Genomic DNA, 24,930 nt, shown 5'->3' on the forward strand with positions numbered 1-24,930 from the left:
AGGAAGGTAGCGTCGCACTGATTTGAATAAGTGTGTTAAGAGATGAAGTAGAAGCCAACACACGAGTGAAGGGACCGGTCCCAGACTCTAACGGATGCTGATGAGACTGAAACTGTTCTCTCGGTTGTCAAACGGCCGTTGAACGTGGCGCTGAGAGTCAGTGTAACATGAACATCACACTTTACGGTGACTGAATAATTGTGTTTATTGTGATGAAAGACAATGAAAGGAAGTGGCACTTCCTCTGATGAATGAGGAAACACACAGCTCCTGGTTCACAGGTACAACACCAACAGAAACTGTGGTACACCTTGAACTTCAGTTTAACGCCATCTTGATTTCTAACCCGGTAGATTATAAGCGTTCTAGTCGAGGCAGCAGAGGACGACGTGGGGAAGCGGAGCAGGAGAGTCAGCTGTGTTGTTTTCTTTGTGGTTGAGACCGTCAGCTGGATCCAGACGGCCCCCAAAGAAATATCAAAAATCACACCGTGGGTTTGATTTAGGTCGTACAGATCGGACATTTATGGGAGTTCCAGCCATCACAAAGCCACAGGCTCCCTCGAGGGGGAAGGTGCACGCGCGGGAGGGAAAGGTGTTTGGTCGACGCTGTGTTCTTGGAGGGAATGCAAAGACGCATAAATGTCTCTAGTGTCCACCAGGGGGCGACTCCTCTGGTTGTATAGAAGTCTATGAGAAAATGACTCTACTTCTCTCTTGATTTATTACCTCAGTAAACATTGTAAACATGAGTTTATGTCTCAATCTCTAGTTTCAAGTCTTCTTCAACACAGCATGATGTTCATTTAGTACATTATGGTCCATTTAGAGTCAAACAGACCATAAAGCAGGGGATGCTTTAGGGCGGGGCTACACAGTGATTGACAGGTCTCTACATCACTCCTCCTCAGCCTAAATCTGGGAGATGTTGTCTCATCAACTTTGCATTTCCATATTTCTTTCATTTTATTCATTTTTCTGAGCAGGATTTGCAGCCTATAAAAACACTTTTAAAGTGGCTACACACATGTAAACTATGCAGCTATTTAAAACACGCTCTCTGAGGTTAGAAGTGAAGCCTTTTGGTTTGAGGTGTGTTGACGTGAGAAGATGTAGGTCACAGAGGATTGTGGGAAAATGCCACGGACTACGTTTACACGTTCTGTGTACAGCACCGAGCTGGTGGTGAAAAGAAGCAGTGAGGCTGACTTCTGTCTAACACGACTATCACACGCACAGATTAACTCGTGATAATATTCGTAACGACCGATGAACCTCTTTCCGGGCGTTACACTTCTCTGTCTGTGGCCTCGTGTGTGTTTTACTGCAGTATAACACAGTTTCAATGCCATAAATCATACAAAACGAATCTCTTTGATCATTTATTTTCACAAGAAATGGAAAACAATATCATCTCTTGACTCAAAAGAGTTCACAAGTGTTACCACATTCATTACAGCCTCTGTTCAGCAGCTCAGGAGAAGCTTCACCAAATGATCGACAGCCGAGGCAATTACTGATGAGCTCATCATTTCATGTTTGTTCCAGGATCTCGTTTGAGCAAACATTTAATGTTCGAGGCTGATGTCGTGTCTGGAGCGTCTGTTTGTCACCTTGTCTGTTTAGTCTGAAGTCATATTTCTAAAGTAATTTCCACCTTGATGGCAGAACACATGACCGATAAACTGGTCCTGAACCAGTCTCAGTGTAGTCCTGATCCTCTATATGAACCAGTCTCAGTGTAGTCCTGATCCTCTATCAGACCTCCGTCAGTACAGAGACCATCAGAGAGAAGCTGGTCTGGTTCTATAGAGTTATTCTTGATGCTCGTCATCGGAGCCACCGGGTCTGATTCTGGTGGACTCTGATGACATCATGCAGGTTCACCAGAACCTCCTCAGGAACCTCACAGAGAGCGTTCTGTCTCTAGTTCCTGTTCTGTTGTTCCTGTTTAAAGAAGTTATCTATTAGGATTATGTGCTTGCCCGTAACTGATTACGGGCAATAACTAATTTACGTGGCAGAAGGTAAAACCAGGTTTTGTGGGACAGGGTCCACTCTGTGCCGACGCTCATTGGAGTGAAGGAGGGTTTTCTTTGTGCGGCCTCTTCCAGTTCTGCTCGTCGGACGTTCATCTTCTTCAAAGCTTTGAGCGGACACCGTCAACAACCAAACAGGAAGTAGTGAGTTCACGTAGATCCCCGTCACTAAGAGGAAGACGCCGTCAGAGGAAATGTGTTTTTAAACCTCCACGTCTGAGATGACAAGCGTGTGTTATTTCAACATCCAGCTCTTCTTTCTACCACCTAGCACTGCCAACACACACACACACACACACACACACACACACACACACACACACACACACACACACACACACACACACACGTGTATCTGTTGGCACATTCGGCAACATTTGTTCAAAGAAAGACGGATCTCAAGACACAATCTTCAAGCTGATTTAATTAAGATAAAGTTTCAGTCAATCCTGTATGACGTAAATGCACACACACACACACACACACACTCACTCTTGTATGCCAGTAACAACATAAACAAACCCAGAATGTGCCAACAAACTGAGTCCAGAAATACAAAAAGGAGACTGTGTGGAACAGACAGAGAGAGGGATGCCCTGGAAGTGTGTGTGTGTGTGTGTGTGTGTGTGTGTGTGTGTGTGTGTGTGTGTGTAACGGGTGAATAAACGCAGCCTGACCCTGGAGCCCTGAAAGCTCTCCTTGTGGAGCCAATAAAGGCCCCTCCTAACTGACTCCTAACTGACTCCGAACTGACTCCTAACTGACTCCTAACTGACTCCTAACTGACTCCTAACTGACTCCTAACTGACTCCGAACTGACTCCTAACTGACTGGAGGGCAGACGGATGCTGAAAACAACCTGTCGTGAGTCAAGTTTTATGAGCACGTCGTTGGTCATCGCCGCTCTGTAGTTTCTTGTTGTTGGCTTCAAGGTCTGTGGCCCCCCCCCCCCCCACCTATAAATAGTGTGTATATGTCAGCTGAGGAACAGCACCAGGGAGACAAAACACACTGGAACCCACAGAGAGGCGAGCTCCATGGGACCTCATTTCATCAGATATATCATATATCTACACATATATCATATATGTATCATAGTCAACGTTTATGACTGCAGTCAATGAGCTGCGGCCTGTAAACACATTCTGTCTCTGCAGGCAGGCAGACAGACAGAGAGACAGACAGACGGAGAGACAGACAGACAGAGAGACAGGCAGGCCAGTTTAAATGATGAAACTAATTAAATAGATTTGGACTATTTAATCATCCGTTAAATGTTGCAGAAACGTATCTTAACATTTGTCGGCTCCAGATTCTAGAACGTGAGACGGAGACGCTTTTGGGTTTTCAACTCATTTTTAAACTACACCTTGGGTTCTGGAGGAGTTGATAGTTTCAGCCTCTCTTTTAAACACACAACCAACGCGTCCACCAGCACAGTAAGCAGCTGTAGCTGGTGTTTGCTGCTGCAATCCGCTCTGTTTCTGGAGCGTCTCGTAGCTCTTCTCTCTCTGAACCCGTTCTGAATCCCTCGCTCTCAGCCGAGGCCACAGCAGCAGCCGGCCTTTGTGCCGCCGGCTATTGTTTGAATGTAAACACGTCAGCTTTCCCCGTGGTTACCGCACCACAGCAGCCCCAGTGTTCCCAGTGAGTGCGCATGTTTGCCTGCGCAGGTCTGGAATGTGTGTCAGGAGCAGAGGCCTCCAGCTGTGTGTGTGTGTGTGTGTGTGTGTGTGTGTGTGTGTCTCTGCTTCAAGGACAGTTTCTGTCAAAGTTTGAACGTGTGCAAGGTTCCAAAAGAACATTTGCAGTTCATATTTTTCACACATTTGATCATAGAATTACAGAGTTTCATACAGTTGTGTGGAAGCAGAAGCGAGTAAAGATTCAAATGGACGACTCGACTGAAACGACAGACGATGTCTCGGTGGACGAGCTGCAGGAAGAATTAGAATCTCGTTTCATTTCTGCACAAATGATCCATCTTCAGAATGCAACAAGAGCCTCCAGATGAATTGGAAATATAATCTCTTATTGAAGCAAAACTCTGTTTGCTCTTCTGGTGCTCACCAAATCGTAACTTTTACTTTCATGACTTTTATTGAGAATGCACATTTAAATATTCACAGAATCACATTTCTCGACGTTCTGTATATGGTGATAACGCGACAGCTGTGAGCACCTTTTACAGAAAGTAGAGAGACGTCGGAGATGCTAACGTTCTGCAGATCACTGGTGCATGCTGGGTCACATAGATCCTGCTGACCGGTGAGTCCACAGAGAGCAGCAGCTGTGTGTTTCCCTCCAGCAGCTCAGCAGAAACCTTGTGGAGTGTGTTGTGACCGTCTCTTTATCAGCTGCGTGTTGTCTGTTGCACACAGTCTCAGTTGTACTCACGCCTTGTGTAAAGCTTTGCTGCCTTGAGGAGAGAATGTATTTCGTTCAGTTCATGACGTTAATAAGCATCAAAAAAACAGTTGAATTTGGGAATAAAGGTTCTCGACACCCCGTGGTTACCGCACGGTATACAGAGTCACACAGACCATAAAGCAGGGGAAGCTTTAGGGCGGTTTTGAAGTGTGTTTTCAGTCCATGAAAGTTAAATGTAACATTTCGGTCTTTTTGCATTCGGTTGCACTAACTTCACCCTCTCGTGTGACACATGGCGACGGCTAAGAAACCAACATGGTGACGTCCAAACTGCCGAACGCGAGACTTCGACTACGGAATAAAACCTGTAAATGTATTTCTTGAAGTGTCGGCTGCGTTGACGCACTGAGCTCTTCTCTCCATGTTTCTCATCCCAGGTGACGCTTAAAGTCAGTTTCAGTACCGGTTCGCTTCTTGGTCTCAATAGGTTTGTCGTGTTGATACCGTTGAAGTAGGGCTGGGCGATATGGCCAAAAAAAAAAATCTCCGATTTTTTTACAAAAAATCCGATTCACGATTTAAATCGATTTTTTTCCCCCAAAATTTTTTGCAGATGACAGAAGCTGTTGAAAACAATTTTTTCTTTTATTTTGTGATGATTTTCCCAAGTAGGTTGATAAAAATAAAGTGCAAACAAAACCTGAACATTGTAGAAAGGTGCCTGTAGTATACAAAAAGTATTTGGTCACTCTTTTGTTTGCCTGAATCATTTAAATATAAAATTAAATTAAACATAACATTAAATGGCATTAAATAGTAGCCTTCCATTGTAAACAACTGTGCAAATGTAACTTTTTACAGTAAGCTTTTCTAACTGAATACACTGATACAAACACAGCATGAAATAAAATGTATATGACCCTTTAACATTCACATTTTCAAAAGTGCAACATCTGATCTAACATCAACATAACATATTTTGCACAGTAAATAAGTGCATGTAAACAAAATCAAGTGCATTCACAACATAACCAACAGTATTAAACAGTAGTGCATGTTTTTTCTAAATATTTTTTGCCAGGAAGACAAGCCTGTCTACTACCTCTGGCTTCAGGCATGCACGGTGGCATGTAACAATGCCCCCCCCCACACACTGAAAAGCCTCTCAGAGGGGGCACTTGTAGCTGGCACAGAGAGGTATTTCTTTGCTAAAGTACTTAGCCTTGGAAAGTTAAGTTGGTGACGCTTCCACCAGTCAAGTGGATCGGTGTCTGGGTCAACCTGCTGGACCACAGGTCAGTTGTTGCGGAGTAGAATGACATCCCCTCCAGCTCCGCAGAGATCCTTTGGCGTGTACTATTGTACAGCCGAGGCAAGGCAACGTCAGAAAAATGTTTACGGCTTGGTAGCACGTACCTGGGGTCCAAAGCTTTGAGACGGTGAATAAACCCCGGCTTTTCCACGGTGTATATGGGCACCATATCTTTTGCGATATACATCGCGACTGCATCCGTGATGGCTTTCCACCGGGCACTCTTCTTCTCATGCGGAGTACAGTTGGTGAATGTCTCCAAAATGCTGGGTTGTTTTTGTGAGGTGGCGGCGGCAGCAGTGAAGCTGCTGGCCGCCATTGTTTTAGTTTGTAAACAATGCGCGCGCACTCTACTACGGGAAAAAGGGGTGGGGGCGATTTTCTCGATTTTCAATAAAACACATCGCCTTAAAGCACACATTCGAATTAATCGATTAAATCGATTTATCGCCCAGCCCTACGTTGAAGCGGTGCATTATTCAGGCATCCTGCCCCGTGAGCCCCTCAGAGACTCGGCCGCAGTCAACAGCAGCAGCAGACACCAGGGAACACGACCTGGGAAACAAAGGACTGATCTGCTTTCTTTAGTTTGACTCGTGATGTTGTTTTGGCCGTGAAGAGAGGAAGAAATGTGAGGAACGAGGGCAAGGTTACAGAGCCCAGACTGTCTCCAGAGGTCTGAGCTCTGCTGTGATTTATTCAGTGTGTTGAGATGAGTCAGGACTTTGAAGACTAAAGATTGAAAGATGCTTCTGTGTGTGTGTCTGCGTGGCTATCGGTCTGTGAGATGTTTGATTTGAGCGGGATGATGGCCTTCATATACTTCCATCATCATGTTCTATGTTCGTTTACACTTTCACAACTTATTTTAGATGATTCATGAACTGTTTTTACCTAAAAAAAGAGAGAAATGGGTCGATTTGGGTCTCTAAAGGTTAATATAATATCTTGATGAAGCCACAACTCCTGACAACATTCACTTTGTTTGTGTTTTGTTTTTTTGGAGCTCTGTCCTTCACTAGCTGTACTACAGATGTATTTGGAAGCTACTTCGTAGTAAAACACTGTCTACTTGCTGTTTATATTAAACGATGTATATTATTACAACCTCTACGTACAGCCTCTCTCTGCTCTGTGATCATTAATCTGCAGTTCAGTCAAAGTTTCACAGATTTATTTGTAACGTGACTGTTGGTCTCAGATGAATCAATCATGGCTTCTTAGTTGCGATGAGGAGCGCAGAATTTAATGTTTTTTACAGAATCTGGTTAAAGTGAAATGTTTATTCGGGGCGAGATTTTAAATGAGACAAGTTGAATATCATGTTTTTGATGAAATATCACAATTGTATGCTTAAATTTGGTTGCGTTAATATTTACTTTTCTAAATCAGAACATCTCTGGTTATGTCACATCTTCTCACTGGCTTTAAGTTGACATGGCTCTGTGTGAAAAAAGGGGAAATGAAACTTACTTCAGTGCGCCAATTAAAACGTGGCAATATTTAAATCAAAATCTGCATGTTTAACGTTTTAGAGAAATACTTTTCTGAAGCTTTAAGACTCACAGTTTTCCCTTAAATTGAAGTCAAAGACGTAACTAAACTGAAAAAGGTCTTCGTACGTTGAGGGAGAGGGAGATGTACTGATGAGTGGGTAATGGACACCAGGAACCTGTGCTTGTTTCTGCCAAGTGTGGCTCTTCACTCACCCCTCTGGCAGGGTTTCATACCTGCTTCCTCAAACACAGGAGGCTGAGTTCAGTCACTATTGGATCTCAAAAATATTTCTGACTTCCTGCTCAGGCTGGAACTCGCTGAGAATGTTAAAGTCGGCATCAGCTGTCTCATCGCATCCTGCCGTTGAGTGTGATCGGGTCTTTTGTCCAGGTGCACATCTGGCCTTGTTTTGTGTCTCTTTCGTCTCTTCATCATGAGTCTCTTTGTAAAGTTGAACATAAGGTTTAGTGAAGACATTTTTAGATGTTCAGATCACGTGTTGACAATATTAATTATAATTATGTAGGAAAAATGCAAAGTAGAACGGTTGCTGGTGTTGTTTAAGTGTACTCGTGCTGGCAAGCAGGTGCAATTTTCTGCCATTCGTCTCTTTTTTTTAAGCCTTAAATACATTTTCTTTGATCATCTGTCCTTAAAGGACAGAATACATATACTTTATACATTTTTAGCAAATCTATTGCAGGTGGAGCTTACTCTGGACCTGCCGATAACAGATATCACACCACAGTGTTCTGTTAAGTGCAGACGAGACAACGTCTTGTCGCGACAGCATTCCTGTCTGAGAGATCGAAGCCGAGCTAATTTGCCGTCTGCATCTCACGCGTTTTTACAAGAATAAAGCCGGACTGGAAGTGAGAGATTCGACTCTCTTCCACCTCGTTGTTCATTCCTGGTGCACTCGTGTTCCGTTTCATTACCCTCCCGTAGTCCATTGCTTTCATTTTGATGTAGGCTATTTCTGTTGAATATTGCATCTCTTAAGGACTTTTTTTGCCGTTTTTTTGTGTGCGAATAAAGACATCAACCAATCACATTGTGTGAAAAAGACATAATTAAAAGCGTCCAACAACACGGATTCTCGAACTTTTTTACTTCCTTCAACGTTGATGAAGGCAGTGCAGATACACTACTTCCATTATTACCTTTCACAATAAAAGCCCTACACATGCGTGTGCATACACTACGTAACTGTTTACCAGAAGCAGATTCACTCAAACCTTTTAACGAATAAGTGTTGCAACTGTCGCTTATTCATCACCACTGGTGTGTAAGGGCTGGAATTTAATGTTGTTTACAGGATCTGGTTCTTGCTAAAGATTTATTTTGAGCAAAACATTTTTATTGAGACGTGTAGAATAAAGGGATTTTGATGAATTATCACAATTTCAAGCTTCGATTTGGCTGCTTTTACAGATGGAAGCGTTCGTCACACATAATGTGTTCAAAGGATGTTGAAAATGTGACTGTCTGTTTTTACAGCTCCTGGCGATGGTATACGGTGTCATTTTGACAATTATTTAAAGAAAACATGCCTTTTCAAACCCGCCAGTGGGGTTTCGGGTTCAGAGGGTTTGAGTGACCTCTGTATATACCTGCATATTACAGCAATATGAGCTCATATACGTATTTAATTACAGCATCTGCAAGTTTGTGCAGCAACGGATGCTCCACTAAAGGCACCAGAGGTGTGCACCTAGAGGCCAACAGTGTGATTGAGCAACATCTGGTTAACCAGAGAGGGAGCTCATGAACACAGAGCGTTGGTGTGTTTCACTAAGACTCACGAGTAGTGAGCGTTGGTGTGGTTCACTAAGACTCACGAGTAGTGAGCGTTGGTGTGTTTCACTAAGACTCACGAGTAGTGAGCGTTGGTGTGTTTCACTAAGACTCACGAGTAGTGAGCGTTGGTGTGTTTCACTAAGACTCACGAGTAGTGAGCGTTGGTGTGTTTCACTAAGACTCACGAGTAGTGAGCGCTGGTGTGTTTCACTAAGACTCACGAGTAGTGAGCGCTGGTGTGGTTCACTAAGACTCACGAGTAGTGAGCATTGGTGTGGTTCACTAAGACTCACGAGTATTGTTGGCCCATTGTTTTGACTCTCAGGCTCTTAGTCATCTCAGTCATCCTCTGAGTTCTCACTCTGTCACTCTGTGGATCACTTATTGGATCGACTCCTTCGCTGACGAGTCTGAGAAGAATGCCGAGCGTTCACCTCTGGAATGCTGGAATGTGACAGCTGGATTCCTCTGAACCTCCCTCCTGCTGCGCCGACGCCACGTATGAAACAATAACTTGCGCGCTCACAACACATGAGCTCAGTACTGACAATAGTACCGGTACTCGTGAGGCTCATTGTGTCTTTTTTAATGTGCTTCAGAGAAACTAGTGTGACTCACAGGAAACTAAGTTTCACATTTGTTTATTTGGAGATTAGTGATGTGTGTGGCAGTGGATGGTGAAAAGTGTGTGTGGGCCTTAATTTAAAAGAGATTTAAAATAAATAAAGAGAGAGAGACTGGAAGAGGGAGAGGGGAATGGAGTCAGAACGATTTGTGTTTAATTAGAAACCTTATTATCTTATTTTGCAGACATACACAAGTGGCCAATTTAAGTTGTGGGAATTTATTTTACTTTTCTTTTTTGCACATATGGTTGGATTAGATGGTCTAGCCTTCAACATGTAAAGTTATTCCTCCCATCAAGGTGAACACACTTCCAATAAAGGTTAAAGAGGGTGGTTTACCTTTGAGGTTTTTACTGGAAGCAATTAAGAAACATTATTGGATAACACATTTAGTGATAACAGTACAATAACAAGAACATTGGATTCACAAAAGTCAGTCAGACTTAATTTGCAGTTATTTGATAACCGATTAAAAGCTTTGAATCCTTTTTGAATAAAAGAAAAGGAGCCCCGGTAGGTCACCCTGTGGAGCTCCACATGTACAAAGAGTCCTTTCCACCGTGGCCATGTTTGAATCACACAGCGACCTTTGCCCGATATTTTTGGTGCTTTCTCAAAAATATTTACACAATGACATTTCTGATCCATAATCCTTACATCCTTTTAAACCAGGAAAAGAGTCTGCTCTTTGACACGGCCAGCGTTTATCTCACTTCTATCGGATCGAATCGGAGCCGCTCCTCCAGTCTTATCAGGCAGTCACACAGTTTGAACCACAGCTGACACATTTATGGAAGACCAGTGAGTGCAAATGTGCATCCACTGGGCACTATGGGGGGAACAACTGGGCCGCGTCACACCACTTTCACTCAAGTTTTCAAAGCATGACATGTCTGATTCTAACGCACATTTGCAAACTCTAAAAGCTCTGCTTCCTTTTTATTGGCTGATTTGGTCTGACATGATTGTCAACATGTTGCTTTGTTTATTTCCTCTCTCTTCATCTTAACTGTAGCTTTAGGTTGGTTTACAATAAGCTGCTGTCCTGAGATCAATGAGTTCAAAAAGCTTTTGCAGGGATTATGTTTGCAGATGATTTTGATTATGTATGGATTGATATGAGACACTTTTTTACATTGATTATTCGTTACTAGATACAGACGTGCTGTCTGTTTACTGTGAAAGAAATATATTAACCATAAAGCTTACTGCCACAATCTTTACAACAAATATTAATAAAGCATACTGCTACTGCTCAACATTGATTCAGCCGAGTTACGACACAGCGTGGTGGAAAAATGTGATACTTCCAGTGTTCATGAACTGAACATTGCTGCAAAGGCAGGAAAGCAACAGATCACAAAAGCCACGGTTTGAATCAAAGCTTGGTTTTGAGTCAAATCATCAAATATAACTTTGAGAGATGTCCCGATCATGTTTTTTATTTATTTTTTTAACCTCTTGCTGATTGTCCAAAAGCCAAACCAGTCGAATCAGATCTTTGTTGTGGTTTTGTTTTGTAAGAGCATCCGCAGAGAGTTGTGCGCGCCAAAAATAATCTACATTTAAATTCATGTTTTGCAGCCAAATTAGTTTGTTTACAAGATATTCAACCATTGTTTCTTGATAATGCATGTAATATTCGACTTGTGTCTTTCCAGGACTTGTACAAAGACAATAAAGTAGTCTATGAATATGAGGATTGAGTTTACAGATAATTACAGTCCCCCCTCAGCATTGTGGAGCTTTTTTATGGTGTTTTGCCGGTTACACTTGTTTTGTTTGTTCGGCCTCTGGCGTTTTGGAGAATAATGAAACAAACAGTAAGCTCATTGAACATAAACGCCTCCGTTCATGCTCGGAGGTCGCGCGCCGTCTGCGGAGGCTCAAGCTACGGCGCCGAGAGCGAAACAGAGCTTTACTGCAGCCTCTGCGGTCCGTTACACCACTCTGCAAAGGGTAAGCGGCAACAGGTTGCCTCTGAAAAGCGACCATTTTTAAGCACTTCAGTCACACGTGTCCATGGGGGCCGAATGAAAAACCAATCCTCAATGTACAGTCACTGGAGTTGATTCATTGCCAACAAACAAAACCTGGCTGATTCTCAACCCTTGTGCTGCTGTTTTTTAAACAATTGATTCCCCTTAAAGTGACCGTGTCCAACCCATTCAATGACGAGGGTCAGATCAGCCTCAGTGGCCCGAGTGACGGTGGAAGTAGGCTTAACTGAGGAGCAGATGGAGACAGATTGATCGCTCTATATGGAAACAACAACACACACACACACATATCCTGAGAGTTAGGCTTTAGTGATGTCACTGATCTTTTACTGTATCTGCCATCAACAAAACGGATATGATGACTCTGCAGGGCGGCGTCTGGTACATGCTGTAATGTAATGTTCAGGCATTCTCATAATGAGCGATAGAAAACACATCGTGCATCACATAACCAAAGATAAAACGTTTGAACAGGTTTTAGTAACCCACAAAGAAGGCAGACAGACAACCAAACAATGACGCCGAGGTAAATAGGTCCTTTCCTATCGCTTCCATGGTGCCCTATGCAAAATCGATGCATGAAACATGCGGCTAATGGCAGGCTAATACCCACAGTCTATAACTCATCCGCTCATTTTGTCATGTAGTATAATTAGAGCAATTTTCCTGTCATTGTAAGAGTGATTACTGTGAAGCTGTCCGAGAAACACTGCTCTTAAAGGGACAGTTCACCCATAAATCAAAAATACATATTTTCCTCTTACCTGTGGTATTCGTCATTGTAGTTTGTGTTGGTGTGAGTTGCATAGTTTGGGAGATATCGACCGTAAATATATCTGCCTTTTCTACAATATCTTGGAACTTTATGGCGTGTCGGTGGAGCAGATGGTGCTCAAAGCGCCAAAAAAAATTACATTTGAAAAACTCACAGCAGTGTCTCTTCATGTTGTAGTATATTCAAGAGAAGTCAGGCATCTTTAAGGCTGATATCTCCAAAACTAGGCAACTCACACCAAAACATAAATAAACAGCACTACAGGTAAAAGCAAAAATATGAATTTTTGATTTTGGGGTGAACTGTCTCTTTAAGAATGAACCGTCAGTCCTCTGGTTGGTCTTCCCAGTGGCCAAAAGCTGAATCCTGGTGTGTTGACATGTGTAAACTGTTAGTGTGTGTTTGATATACAGTCTTCAGATTTGCTTAAAGTGCTTCTGGACTCCATCTTTTTCTTGTCTTGACTCTGGTTGCACCAAAGCCAGATGCACCATGGTTGGATCCACCGGGGTGGTCTGGACTGCATCAGCCTTTTCTTCTTTTTTCAGTCGCCTGGTTTTCAAGGAGGAAACTACATTAGTCCAAGAGGCTGAGAAAGTTTCAAGTACCGACAGTTGAGTACGTGAGAGAACGGTTTTATTCGCCAGCCTCTGTGGCCTAATCTGTAGTCGGTGAGCTCAGTCAAATGGTCTTTAGTCCACCGTTAACTGGAAGTTACATTACGTCTACGCAGATAAGAAGCCGTTCACTGCAGGGATTTGTGTGTGTGTGTGTGTGTAAGCTCGCTGGAGGTTTGGAAGTGTAACATGATAGCGGCTTCTGTTGTGATTCATTGCGACACACCACAAAATTTTCCTTGCAAATGTATTCAAACGATATGTGAACGCTGGCACGTGTTTATGAGTTATTGTTACGACTTTCTTTTAATCATGTCGTTTTTTTATTTAGAAATATTGCACATATTCCTGCATCTATGGAAACTATACATTTTAGATTGAGTAAACAGCTTCTGGCTTAACTGCTTACAATCGGCAGCAAATCCCTCATCAGCCCCCCCCCCCCCCCCCCCCAACAAAAACAATCTCCTTCGAAACGAGTGTTTAAGCGCCGTTTGAGCGATAATCTCCGTCCATACTACATAACGCCTGATAACAGGCAATCTCTGGTTCTGAGAAGTGATGCCAATGAGGAAGTGCTTTAAAGCTGCATTCTCTCTAGTGCCCACCAGGGGGCGACTCCTCTGGTTGTATAGAAGTCTATGAGAAAATGACTCTACTTCTCTCTTGATTTATTACCTCAGTAAACATTGTAAACATGAGTTTATGTCTCAATCTCTAGTTTCAAGTCTTCTTCAATACAGCATGATGTTCATTTAGTACATTATGGTCCATTTAGAGTCACACAGACCATAGAGCAGGGGATGCTTCAGGGCGGGGCTACACAGTGATTGACAGGTCTCTACCAGAGACGTATACGGCGTCTCTACGTCACTCCTCCTCAGTCCAGATATGGTCACTTCCGCTCACTGGTTGCAAAAATCCAAGATGACGACGGCCAAAATGCCAAACTCAAAGGCTTCAAAACCGCAGTCCACCAACCAATAAGTGACAACAACGATAATGTCCACTTCTTATATACAGTCTGAGGGGGGAGGAATTAGGGAAGGACATGTCATGACACGATGAGAACTAATCGAGCAGTGTCTTCGTTTCTGGCCGTCCGGACTAAAACACCACCAACGCATCTAACGTTCTTGGTGGATGTAGCCTCAGTAGTGGTTTCATTTAGCTGCTGTCTGTACTGATCTCACCAGAGAAACCATCCATTCCAGGTTCACCTGGTTCCAACAGAAAACATCTGAGGCTTGCATGAAACCCAACCAAACCAGAACCAGAATGAATCCCTCGGGTCCCACAGGCTGGCTGAAGCTAGCGAGCCCAGCTGTGAGGCACTTTTCAGTCCCACGCAAACACCAAAAACAGTTTGAACGCCACGCTGCTCGCCTCTGTTTTTTGGTTTTCTACAGTGAGTGTGAGAGAAGCGGAGCGGAGCTGCCTGTCTGAACAGATTGGTGAAAGAGATCCGCTATCTGTTTCCACATCTTGGCTCCGTGACAGCCCGCCTGTGGCGATAAGAGCCGTGTGGATGACAGCTATGTGCATCAGCTACTTAATTAAACTCCCGTTAGAGAACCAGAGCTGCAGCTTTCTTTCGCATGCTTCTTCACGTTTGTGGCTGCACATTTTCTGTTTGTGTGGCGGCCCTAAACTTAGCAGCCCACCCTCAAGCTTCACAGGACGGAGTGAGCGCCGTCTCTTTAACATCTGCTGCTTTGAGCAGACGTAAACCTCTCTGGCCAGCAGAGATGGTGAGTGCTGACGGGGGGAAAGAAGCATGAAAGACAAATGAGTTTCAAAACCGCGTGCGATGAAAAGCTGAGTCGATTTAGTGTCGAGCTCTCTAAATTTACAGCTTAAATAATTGAGATTAACTATGTAATGCTAAAAGCAGAGCAAATGAGATCCTGTAACAAAGGGGCAGACTGTGCTCTTGTCAGGAAAAGGAAATGATAGACGAGCTCAAACTGAGTTGGTAATGAGAGGGAGCGGAAAACACTTTACGGGCGTTTAAGATGCCTTTTGAAATTGGTGAAACCCAACAGCTAATTTGGGCAAGAGGTATAGAGTGTAATTAGTACAGATGAAACATTCAAATGCTCACAACCTCGAAGCATGAGTGGCGTCATTTTTGTGTTGAACATAGTCATAAAACATAAACGCCTGTAGCCATAAAAACACAAAATCACTGTAGCATGAATTGAGAAGATCACATGATCCCACTCAGGCTGGTCTCATCCAGCGTTCGTAGCTATACTTAGGAAAAAGTAATGCGTCGTAATTTGTAGATATCCAACGAAATGATTTCGTATGCGTTCCACATAATCATGAATGAGGAAGTATAAAGAACGCTAAAGCGGATCCTAAACCTAACTTAAGTGTTTCACCGTCTTTTCCTAACGACGACGACGACTGTGGCTAAGTGTCCTTCAATCAGAGGATCGGTGGTTCGATCCCCGGTTCCGGCTCCACTAGTCGCATGTCGAAGTGTCCTTGAGCAAGACACAGAACCCCAAAATTGCTCCCGTAGCTGTGCCTACGGTGTATATAGATATCTATAGGATATAATCTGAATTGTAAGTCGCTTTGGATAAAAGCGTCTGCTAAATGACTGTAATGTAATGTAAACCTAGGTTTTTCACGATCTTTTCCTAAACTTAAGTAGCTTTGTTGCTTAAACCTAACTAAGTTGTTTCCTGTGAAGAAGGAACTTTATTTTGAAAAGTGTAAATTGACACGTGTTGCTGTACTTTTGTAGGAAAATGCACAGGAGGAGGAGTAAATTTGCAGAATATTACTACATCTTAAGAACTGCTGTACTGGGATACGTTCACCCATTCGATGTCTTTATCCAGTGATGTTAGAAACAACCTAACCTCCTGTGAAATATCATACTCGAAACAAAAAGCCTAAAAAGTGAATGTACACTTTTCCACACGGCCACAGAAGGTTCATTGCAGGCAGAGGGAAAAAGAAAAAACGTCCGATGCCAACTTCATTCATTCTGCAGCTAAGATTACATAAAGGGTCATATTTTCCATTTGTGTGTGGCAGTGTTTCTGCGTCTGTGTGGCTGCTTGGTTTGGCTGCTGGAGGGAAGGCAGCTGGTGTGGTGCATTCTGGGACTCTCTCTTACTCTCTAGCTGGAGTAAAGGGGGAGCTTAATGCACAGTCTGATTATAGTACAGAGCCGGCAAAGTGACGGAGTGTGTAAAATAAAGTGGTGTATCAGTTCATCCTTCCCGAGGGAGGGAGTGATCATCTGAAAGACTCGTCTCTACTCACATCAACGTTACCATCTTCTACAGGGGAAGTGTTCTCGTCTATTTTGGGATGTTCGTCGTCTGTTTATCTGTTTTTAGGGCTGTTATTTTCTGCCAACGCCACATGTTTTGACAGGCGTTCAAGTCTGAGTCAAGTAAAAGTCCTCCCCATAACCCGCTCCACCGCCGGCACCACCACTGTCGTCACTGGGCTTTTTATTATTTTCTATTTTCTTCTTATGAACCCATCCTCCTCAGCTTTCAGCACGGAAACTCACTCTGCATTTGTGTTCTTTCTGCGTTTTCCGCTCCACAGGCTAGCGTCACACTGAGCTCTTTCAAAGGATTTCTTTCAAATGATCAGACTCGTGTGTTTGATTCTGCTGGATCATTTAAAAAAGGTCTTTCTGCGAGCAGTTTCTCGCCCCTCCTTTCTAAAATAATGTCTTTGTTGAGTGCGAGGGGCTGAGCTTGTGAGCCAGAAGAGGGGAATTAAGATGTAAGTGCTGCAAAGTGTGCTTGAAACCTCACACTGATGCTGACTGATCAGTCCGCACTGCTCCGGTGGAGCCGGGACACCGTGGGATCACAGTTGGCCCTGTAGCTTCAGAACCATCGAGGCTTTGGCGATATTAACGGTGTCCATCGGGCTGGATGTTGAGCTTTAACTTGAGCCGTCCTGTAGGGAGATTGTGCAGCAGTGAGTAACGACGACCGCGGACACATTTCCACCTTCAGATTCCAAACATGAGTTCTTTTATCCAAAGAGAAGTATTATAAGTGTCATATAAGCGCCATAAAACATCACCAGTCAACTCAATAATGACATGCATCACAATATAGCATGTTTCCTGTTGATTCAATAAACAGTCTATGAAATAACCACATGGTTTTGTTTACTTGACAAATGAAAAGTACTGAATATTTTCTCATTTAATTCAGAACTTTCGTGCAAAATAATCCGATTTTGCTGAGAAATTTGAGTCAGCGTGTGCTTGTTGTTGTTGTTACTGAATCCCTGACAAGCCGACATTTCCTTCGTTCTGTGCAGATGTGTGTGTGGGCGTGGCCTACAGTGCCACGGCGTTGCATCGTAGACCAGAGCTGACCTGTTTCTACGGTACACAGGCCGAGGACCGGAGCGTTGTGTGGGACGCTGTAGCCCACAGAGACACTCGCTGTCACAGTTTCTGTTTCTAGCGTGCAGGGCTGAGTGTTTTTTGTATGCAGACCATGTCAAAATATTTAAACACGAGCAAGATAAATGACTGTTTTACACGACTTTTAAAGCTCAAATATTTATCCCCTTTGATCCATTTTTACATTCCACTTAACAATAATTATTTTCTGTGATTCACTGTACCTCTAGTCATGCATGTATGTGCAATATATAGAGAGCCCAAGTCCCTCACACGGGTCCTTTCATTTTGAATAAATCTGTATTTCATCTCGTTTTGCACGTCGAGTAAGTTGCATGCTAAGCTAACGGCCATGTTGTTGCTGGTGACGTACATCGTGCGTCTGTCAACTAAATGTTACGACAAACTGAGACAGTTTTACCTTTCTAAATAGACAAACATCGTTCATGGCACAATTCTAACAGGATCAAAACAATATTCATCATAATAGTTAATAATGAGGATGTAATGACCTGCGTGTGATTTCTCTGAGCAGCTTTAAATCCATGTTTTCATCATGTACGTCTTCTACGAACACGCCTCCGGATTAAATATGTCCGCTCTACCAAAGCCTTGTGCTCCCTGTTATGAGCAGCTCATTGTTGACTGTGGGAGTGAGCGCTCTATGTAATGTAAATGTAAACATGCTGGCAGGACGTTAGCCAAGCTGTTTGTTCTGCTGCCTTTGAATGGACGCGTTTGTACCGTCTACACTGTCCTCTCTGTGTCCCGACCGGCCTGCTGTACATTCTGGTGGAGGCGTGAGTGGGCCGGGGGGGGGGACTCTCCACAAAGACGGACCTGGTTCCTCCTGAGAAGTCAAATTCTCTCAAAGAGTGAGAGGGAGGTTTTGAAGGCCTGTTCTTGGCACCGTAGGGTCGTGACCCCGCTATACATGGCGTCTGAATGAAACGTAAGACGGGATTTTCTCACGGTGCTCAAAGGGTTAGAAAGAGTTTCACTGGCCGCAGGAACGCTCAGATTATGGAGAGCGGTTTGGTCTGTTGGGACAGTGTGTGTTTTATTAAATCATAAAACATGTTATGTCGTTCACCACGCCCAGACTCAGCCACGCCCTCTTCACTTTCAGTGCATATGTTTGGCTCTGTTTTCATTCTTTATTTTGCAAGACTGTTGTCAGCTCCAGTTGGAACTCTTATTCTCTGGCCCGTCAGCTGATGATCGTGTCGCTGTCTGAGTCGATAGATACAGGAGCTTCGGGCCCGATCGGGATAAAAAACACAATAAGTTCATCGTGGTGAATTTCCATTATTGGGATAATCATGAATATGATCAAGAGTGACTTTAAAAAGCTGTCAAGCTCATTATCGGCGTAGATAATTAGAGCCTGATTAAAAATAAATAAAAACAGGAATTTAATGTAAGAAAGAACTGACAAGCACAATGTTTTTTTTTATCAATTTTTCCTTTTTTAATGCAGTGGGTCCTTATGATTTATAATTATTAGATTTTTCCACTCAAAGAAGATGTGTGTCCGATCTGTTACACAATACAAATATTTGTTTCTTAACAAAATGTAAGGAGACTTGATTCCTGTATCATTCTGATGTTTATTGTTCACTTTCATACAAAGCAACAAGAAGCAGACAAAAACAAGACGAAGGTTTTTCTTAATTAACAAGAGAGCCAGTGGCAGATCAAGACTCGGACGACTAATTCTATATCTACAACAAGAAAACAAAACCACTAAAACATGAAGGTAAAGATATCATAAATCACTAGGCTGTAAAACTAGCAGAAACTAAAGTAAGATATGATGGGACTGAATGGCTGAGTTCACATTGTTGCACATTTGAAAACATAAAAGTTATTAAATGATGCTGCACACTGGTGTACGTTGATATGGATTTCTTTTCATCTCTGTTCCAGTCGTTTTTGAGTAGTTGAAGGTTGTTTTGTGTCCGCTCTCCCCTCCAGCCATCTCGAGTTGAAGTGTGTTGTTAACCTTCTTCAGTGCAGTGTGTTGGTTCCTCATGTGGGAGTGCCTCAGCGTGTCACACATTCTGCTGCTGGGTGGGGGGGGGGGGACTCCAAACCGCTGCACTGCAACAACTTGCTTCTGTACTCGTCGGGAGCTGCAGCAGCTTGTTCACGAGTGAGTAAGAGGAATACTTCAGCAGGCCGCGTGTCACAATGCCTGCTGTCCTTTCTGCTGCACTGATGTGCTGCAAGTGACATTTCAATGTGTTCTGACAGTCTGCCCTGTTCCCAGATCAGTTACACGTGTCAGTAGGTAGATGGTAGGGAGAACAGTCTCTGCTCCACTAAATCTTATTCACTGAGGGATGTTTCTGCCAGAAGGTGGCAGCAGCACTGCAGGTACACAAGTCACACGCATAGCGCCTGTAAGCACACACACACACACACACACACACACACACACACACACCCCACTGATCAGTTCCGTTTGTCTTGTTATTTGGTTTGACAGCCACACTTGTGATTCTCCATCTTCAGATATTTCTGCAGTTGCATCTTCAGAGAGTCTCTGGAGAAACGGCCTTAATCTCTTGATTGACAGCTGAGCAGCTGTCACACGTTTTGATTCTGCTCGTGTGCTGTAAAGCCGCGTGCAACTTCAAGTCTGATGCTCACACTTGTAACTTTAAAGTGATATCTAAAAATGTCTAGTAATTTGATTATTTCTGAGAGAGAGAGCGGGAGAGAGGGAGAGACAGAGAGAGGGAGAGAGACACGGAGAGAGAGAGACTGAGAGAGAAAGAGAGAGGGAGAGAGAGAGAGGGGGGAGAGACACGGAGAGAGCGAGAGAGACTGAGAGAGTAGGGGAGGGAGAGAGAGAGAGAGACAGAGAGTAGGGGAGGGGAGAGAGAGAGACTGAGAGAGAGAGAGAGAGAGAGAGACTGAGAGAGTAGGGGAGGGAGAGAGACTGAGAGAGTAGGGGAGGGGAGAGAGAGAGAGAGAGAGAGAGAGACTGAGAGAGAGACTGAGAGACTGAGAGAGTAGGGGAGAGAGAGAGAGAGACTGAGAGAGAGAGAGAGACTGAGAGACTGAGAGACTGAGAGAGTAGGGGAGAGAGAGAGAGAGAGACTGAGAGAGAGACTGAGAGACTGAGAGAGTAGGGGAGAGAGAGAGAGACTGAGAGAGTAGGGGAGGGGAGAGAGAGAGAGAGAGAGACTGAGAGAGAGAGAGAGACTGAGAGACTGAGAGAGTAGGGGAGAGAGAGAGAGACTGAGAGAGTAGGGGAGGGGAGAGAGAGAGACACTGAGAGAGAGAGAGAGACTGAGAGACTGAGAGAGTAGGGGAGAGAGAGAGAGACTGAGAGAGTAGGGGAGGGAGAGAGAGAGGTGATCACACTTCCTCTCTCCCCCCTGAAGACCACCGATTGAAGTGACAGCAGAGCTCTCGTCCTCGCCGGCCTGCTGTCTGTCTGTCTGGTCTATTGATGAGCTGCTCCACACTAATCAATATGTTAAATGGGGACAGCTGGCTTCATGGCCGTGTGTAGAATTATTATCAGTAGTAGTAGCCAATACATATATATATTAATACATATTTGTATTGCGTCACAGATGGGACATGTCTCCCTTTTAGGTTACCACAAACCACGTGTGAGACATTTATCTTCAGCGATCTGTTCGCCTCCAACATGGAGAGACTTTCCTAAAAATAAATGTGTTTTTGAATCAGGCCGAATATTAAATGCAACCCCGGAGCACCCCCATGCTATAGTCTCCTCAGGCCTGTGTGTCCTACACACACTTACTGTACATGCACACACACATGCACGCTCAGCACCATGACAGGAGTGCTTACTGCAGCACTTTGTTGTGCTCACTAACCCAGTTAACTGAGTTGAATAGTGAGGAGCAGTGAGGAGTAGAAAATGATCAGGGCGTTGTTGAACAGGATGTGGGTCTGTGTTTGACCAAAGAAGTTCTTCGTCCACTGACACCAACGAGATTTTGTCGTCCAATCGATGAGTTGATTTCATCGACAGATCTTTAAATCTGAGTTTCTCCACAAAAGCCCCGCTTTAAATCTCGTGTTCGTCAGAGAACGTTCTTGGAAATAAAATCATTCGGCATAAAAAATTCTTCGTCCACTGAGACCAAAACAACCGACGAAGAGGAGGCGATCCTGACAAGATGGATGGAGATCAAATATCCAAAGTGTGCCCTCAAGGTATACAAACTGGATAGAGTTGATGATTGATATCATATTCATATGTTAGCTTGTCAGCTATATCAGCAATATTCAGAATAATAATGATGAAAGCCGTGATGTTTCCTCTGACGATGTTTGGGATACTTTCTGAAAGGTTCGGTGCCGGCTTCATTCATGAAAGGAGGAAGAACTCTGTATCGACACTGAGACCAGGGCTGGACATTTCAAATATCAAATCATGAATGAAACAAAGCAGCCGGGATCTTTTCTAAAAGTGTGCACAACAAACGTGAACTTTTCAAGCCGTCACATTCACCCAGAAAGCAGAAGGAGAAGCCAGATCTGTTATCCTGCTCGTCTCTCTTCTCTCGTTCCTCTCTTGGTTCTCCTGCTCGTCTCTCTTCTCTCGTTCCTCTCTTGGTTCTCCTGCTCGTCTCTTCTCTCGTTCCTCTCTTGGTTCTCCTGCTCGTCTCTCTTCTCTCGTTCCTCTCTTGGTTCTCCTGCTCGTCTCTCTTCACTCGTTCCTCTCTTGGTTCTCCTGCTCGTCTCTCTTCTCTTGTTCCTCTCTTGGTTCTCCTGCTCGTCTCTCTTCTCTCGTTCCTCTCTTGGTTCTCCTGCTCGTCTCTCTTCTCTCGTTCCTCTCTTGGTTCTCCTGCTCGTCTCTTCTCTCGTTCCTCTCTTGGTTCTCCTGCTCGTCTCTCTTCTCTCGTTCCTCTCTTGGTTCTCCTGCTCGTCTCTCTTCTCTCGTTCCTCTCTTGGTTCTCCTGCTCGTCTCTTCACTCGTTCCTCTCTTGGTTCTCCTGCTCGTCTCTCTTCTCTTGTTCCTCTCTTGGTTCTCCTGCTCGTCTCTCTTCTCTCGTTCCTCTCTTGGTTCTCCTGCTCGTCTCTCTTCACTCGTTCCTCTCTTGGTTCTCCTGCTCGTCTCTCTTCACTCGTTCCTCTCTTGGTTCTCCTGCTCGTCTCTCTTCTCTTGTTCCTCTCTTGGTTCTCCTGCTCGTCTCTCTTCACTCGTTCCTCTCTTGGTTCTCCTGCTCGTCTCTCTTCTCTCGTTCCTCTCTTGGTTCTCCTGCTCGTCTCTCTTCTCTCGTTCCTCTCTTGGTTCTCCTGCTCGTCTCTCTTCTCTCGTTCCTCTCTTGGTTCTCCTGCTCGTCTCTTCTCTCGTTCCTCTCTTGGTTCTCCTGCTCGTCTCTCTTCTCTCGTTCCTCTCTTGGTTCTCCTGCTCGTCTCTCTTCTCTCGTTCCTCTCTTGGTTCTCCTGCTCGTCTCTTCACTCGTTCCTCTCTTGGTTCTCCTGCTCGTCTCTCTTCTCTTGTTCCTCTCTTGGTTCTCCTGCTCGTCTCTCTTCTCTCGTTCCTCTCTTGGTTCTCCTGCTCGTCTCTCTTCTCTCGTTCCTCTCTTGGTTCTCCTGCTCGTCTCTCTTCACTCGTTCCTCTCTTGGTTCTCCTGCTCGTCTCTCTTCTCTCGTTCCTCTCTTGGTTCTCCTGCTCGTCTCTCTTCTCTCGTTCCTCTCTTGGTTCTCCTGCTCGTCTCTCTTCACTCGTTCCTCTCTTGGTTCTCCTGCTCGTCTCTCTTCTCTCGTTCCTCTCTTGGTTCTCCTGCTCGTCTCTCTTCTCTCGTTCCTCTCTTGGTTCTCCTGCTCGTCTCTCTTCACTCGTTCCTCTCTTGGTTCTCCTGCTCGTCTCTCTTCTCTCGTTCCTCTCTTGGTTCTCCTGCTCGTCTCTCTTCTCTCGTTCCTCTCTTGGTTCTCCTGCTCGTCTCTCTTCTCTCGTTCCTCTCTTGGTTCTCCTGCTCGTCTCTCTTCTCTCGTTCCTCTCTTGGTTCTCCTGCTCGTCTCTCTTCTCTCGTTCCTCTCTTGGTTCTCCTGCTCGTCTCTCTTCTCTCGTTCCTCTCTTCCTGCCTGTGTGAGACAGAGCCATCAACACATCGGAGGTGTTCTCTCTGCTTTATTGATGCGGATATGTTGCTATCATACAGCTGTAACGACATGCTTCCTATATGTTTCATTCTATGTTTATTTGTTCATCTTTCACCAACCTGCAACTGTTACAATATCTCTCCAGTGTTTATGAAAACCTGATCAAAGTTGCATTAAAATGAGTTCAGGGGTTTGTATCACATATAACATGAAACATGTCTGCTGTTATCTGTTTAAACATCTTTTCATACTTCATAAGATGGATGTGTGTATATCCTGAAGAGAGATGGTTGTTCTGTTTCTTTCTTCATCCGTCAGAAGAAGTTGTTTAAATGTGCTCATTTGTCTCAGCTGCTTCCTTTTAGCAGACAATATCAACCATAAGTAGAGGGAAGTATGAGGCCGGACCTCCTCTTAGGCTCGGGAGGGATGGAGACTTGTTCATCATGTGGGTTCAAACTTAAAGCAGATGGGCTGTGATTTAAAGGACACGTTTGACATTTTGGGAACTAGACTTAGTCGGTTTCGTGAAGAGCGTTGAATGAGAAGATTGATACCACTCATGTCGGTACGCCAAGTCTGCTAGCTTAGCTTAGCATAAAGAAAACAGTGTGTACATAACCAGTCACACACAGCATCTAAAGCCCTGAGGCCTCAGAAGCTGCTCCGATTGTTTGATCCGACTGATTCTTACATGAAGCCCACACACACACACACACACTCTTAATGCTGTGACAGCTGGCCCTGATAGGGTACTATTTAAAGTCCGTGGGTGGATGTATCTGTGCCTGTCTCACTGCTGTGGTGTGCGTTGTATAAGTCTGGTTTGAGGTGTCTGTTTGATGGGCAGCGTGTGGACCGGTCCAAGTGGCTTCTGTCACAGAGACGTGATTTACACGCTGCCCAGACATTCCACGCACTCTAATCAATGAGCCAATCTTATAAAAGCTTCCACGCTTTTTAAACACGCTCGGCAACATATTTTTTCTGTCTCTGCAGGACCTGCACACCATCTACTGCCACCTGTACCACATGGACGTCCTGTCTCACCTCAGGGAACACCAGCTCAGGTGAGTCTTTCAAACTCTTTTCACACTTTTGGTTTCCCGCTATCGGATGGTTTGTCAATCACAGTATCGGCTCACCGGCGTGAATGTAGATTATTAGCCTTCAGGGCTGCTTTCTGCTTGCATTGTTACACGCGGCACACCTTACGCAAGCAGGTTTAAGTGCTTAGAATTCCTCTTTGCCCCAGGTTGGTTTCCCTCCCCCGGCCTTTATCATTCAGACGGCTCTCAGGTATCTTTTAGACATTCGCTCGTTCATACGATAGCGTGTTTGCGATGTCCTGGAATGTTTTCTTTGTTGGTTTGGTTCAGTTGAGCCATGTGAAC

General features: G+C 44.3%; 1 protein-coding gene across 3 annotated transcripts in view; it reads left to right on the forward strand.

Moving 5' to 3' along the window:
- rapgef6 (Rap guanine nucleotide exchange factor (GEF) 6) overlaps nt 1-24,930 on the forward strand; it is a 106,759-nt gene that overhangs the window by 1,418 nt on the left and 80,411 nt on the right. For all 3 annotated transcript variants that reach the window (XM_079283852.1, XM_079283853.1, XM_079283854.1), the window contains exon 2: nt 24,536-24,606. In XM_079283852.1, coding sequence (XP_079139978.1) covers nt 24,536-24,606 — 71 coding nt within the window. The remainder of the gene's footprint in view (nt 1-24,535; nt 24,607-24,930) is intronic.

This window comes from Melanostigma gelatinosum (assembly GCF_949748355.1).
Source record: "Melanostigma gelatinosum genome assembly, chromosome: 14".
Taxonomy (NCBI): domain Eukaryota; kingdom Metazoa; phylum Chordata; class Actinopteri; order Perciformes; family Zoarcidae; genus Melanostigma; species Melanostigma gelatinosum.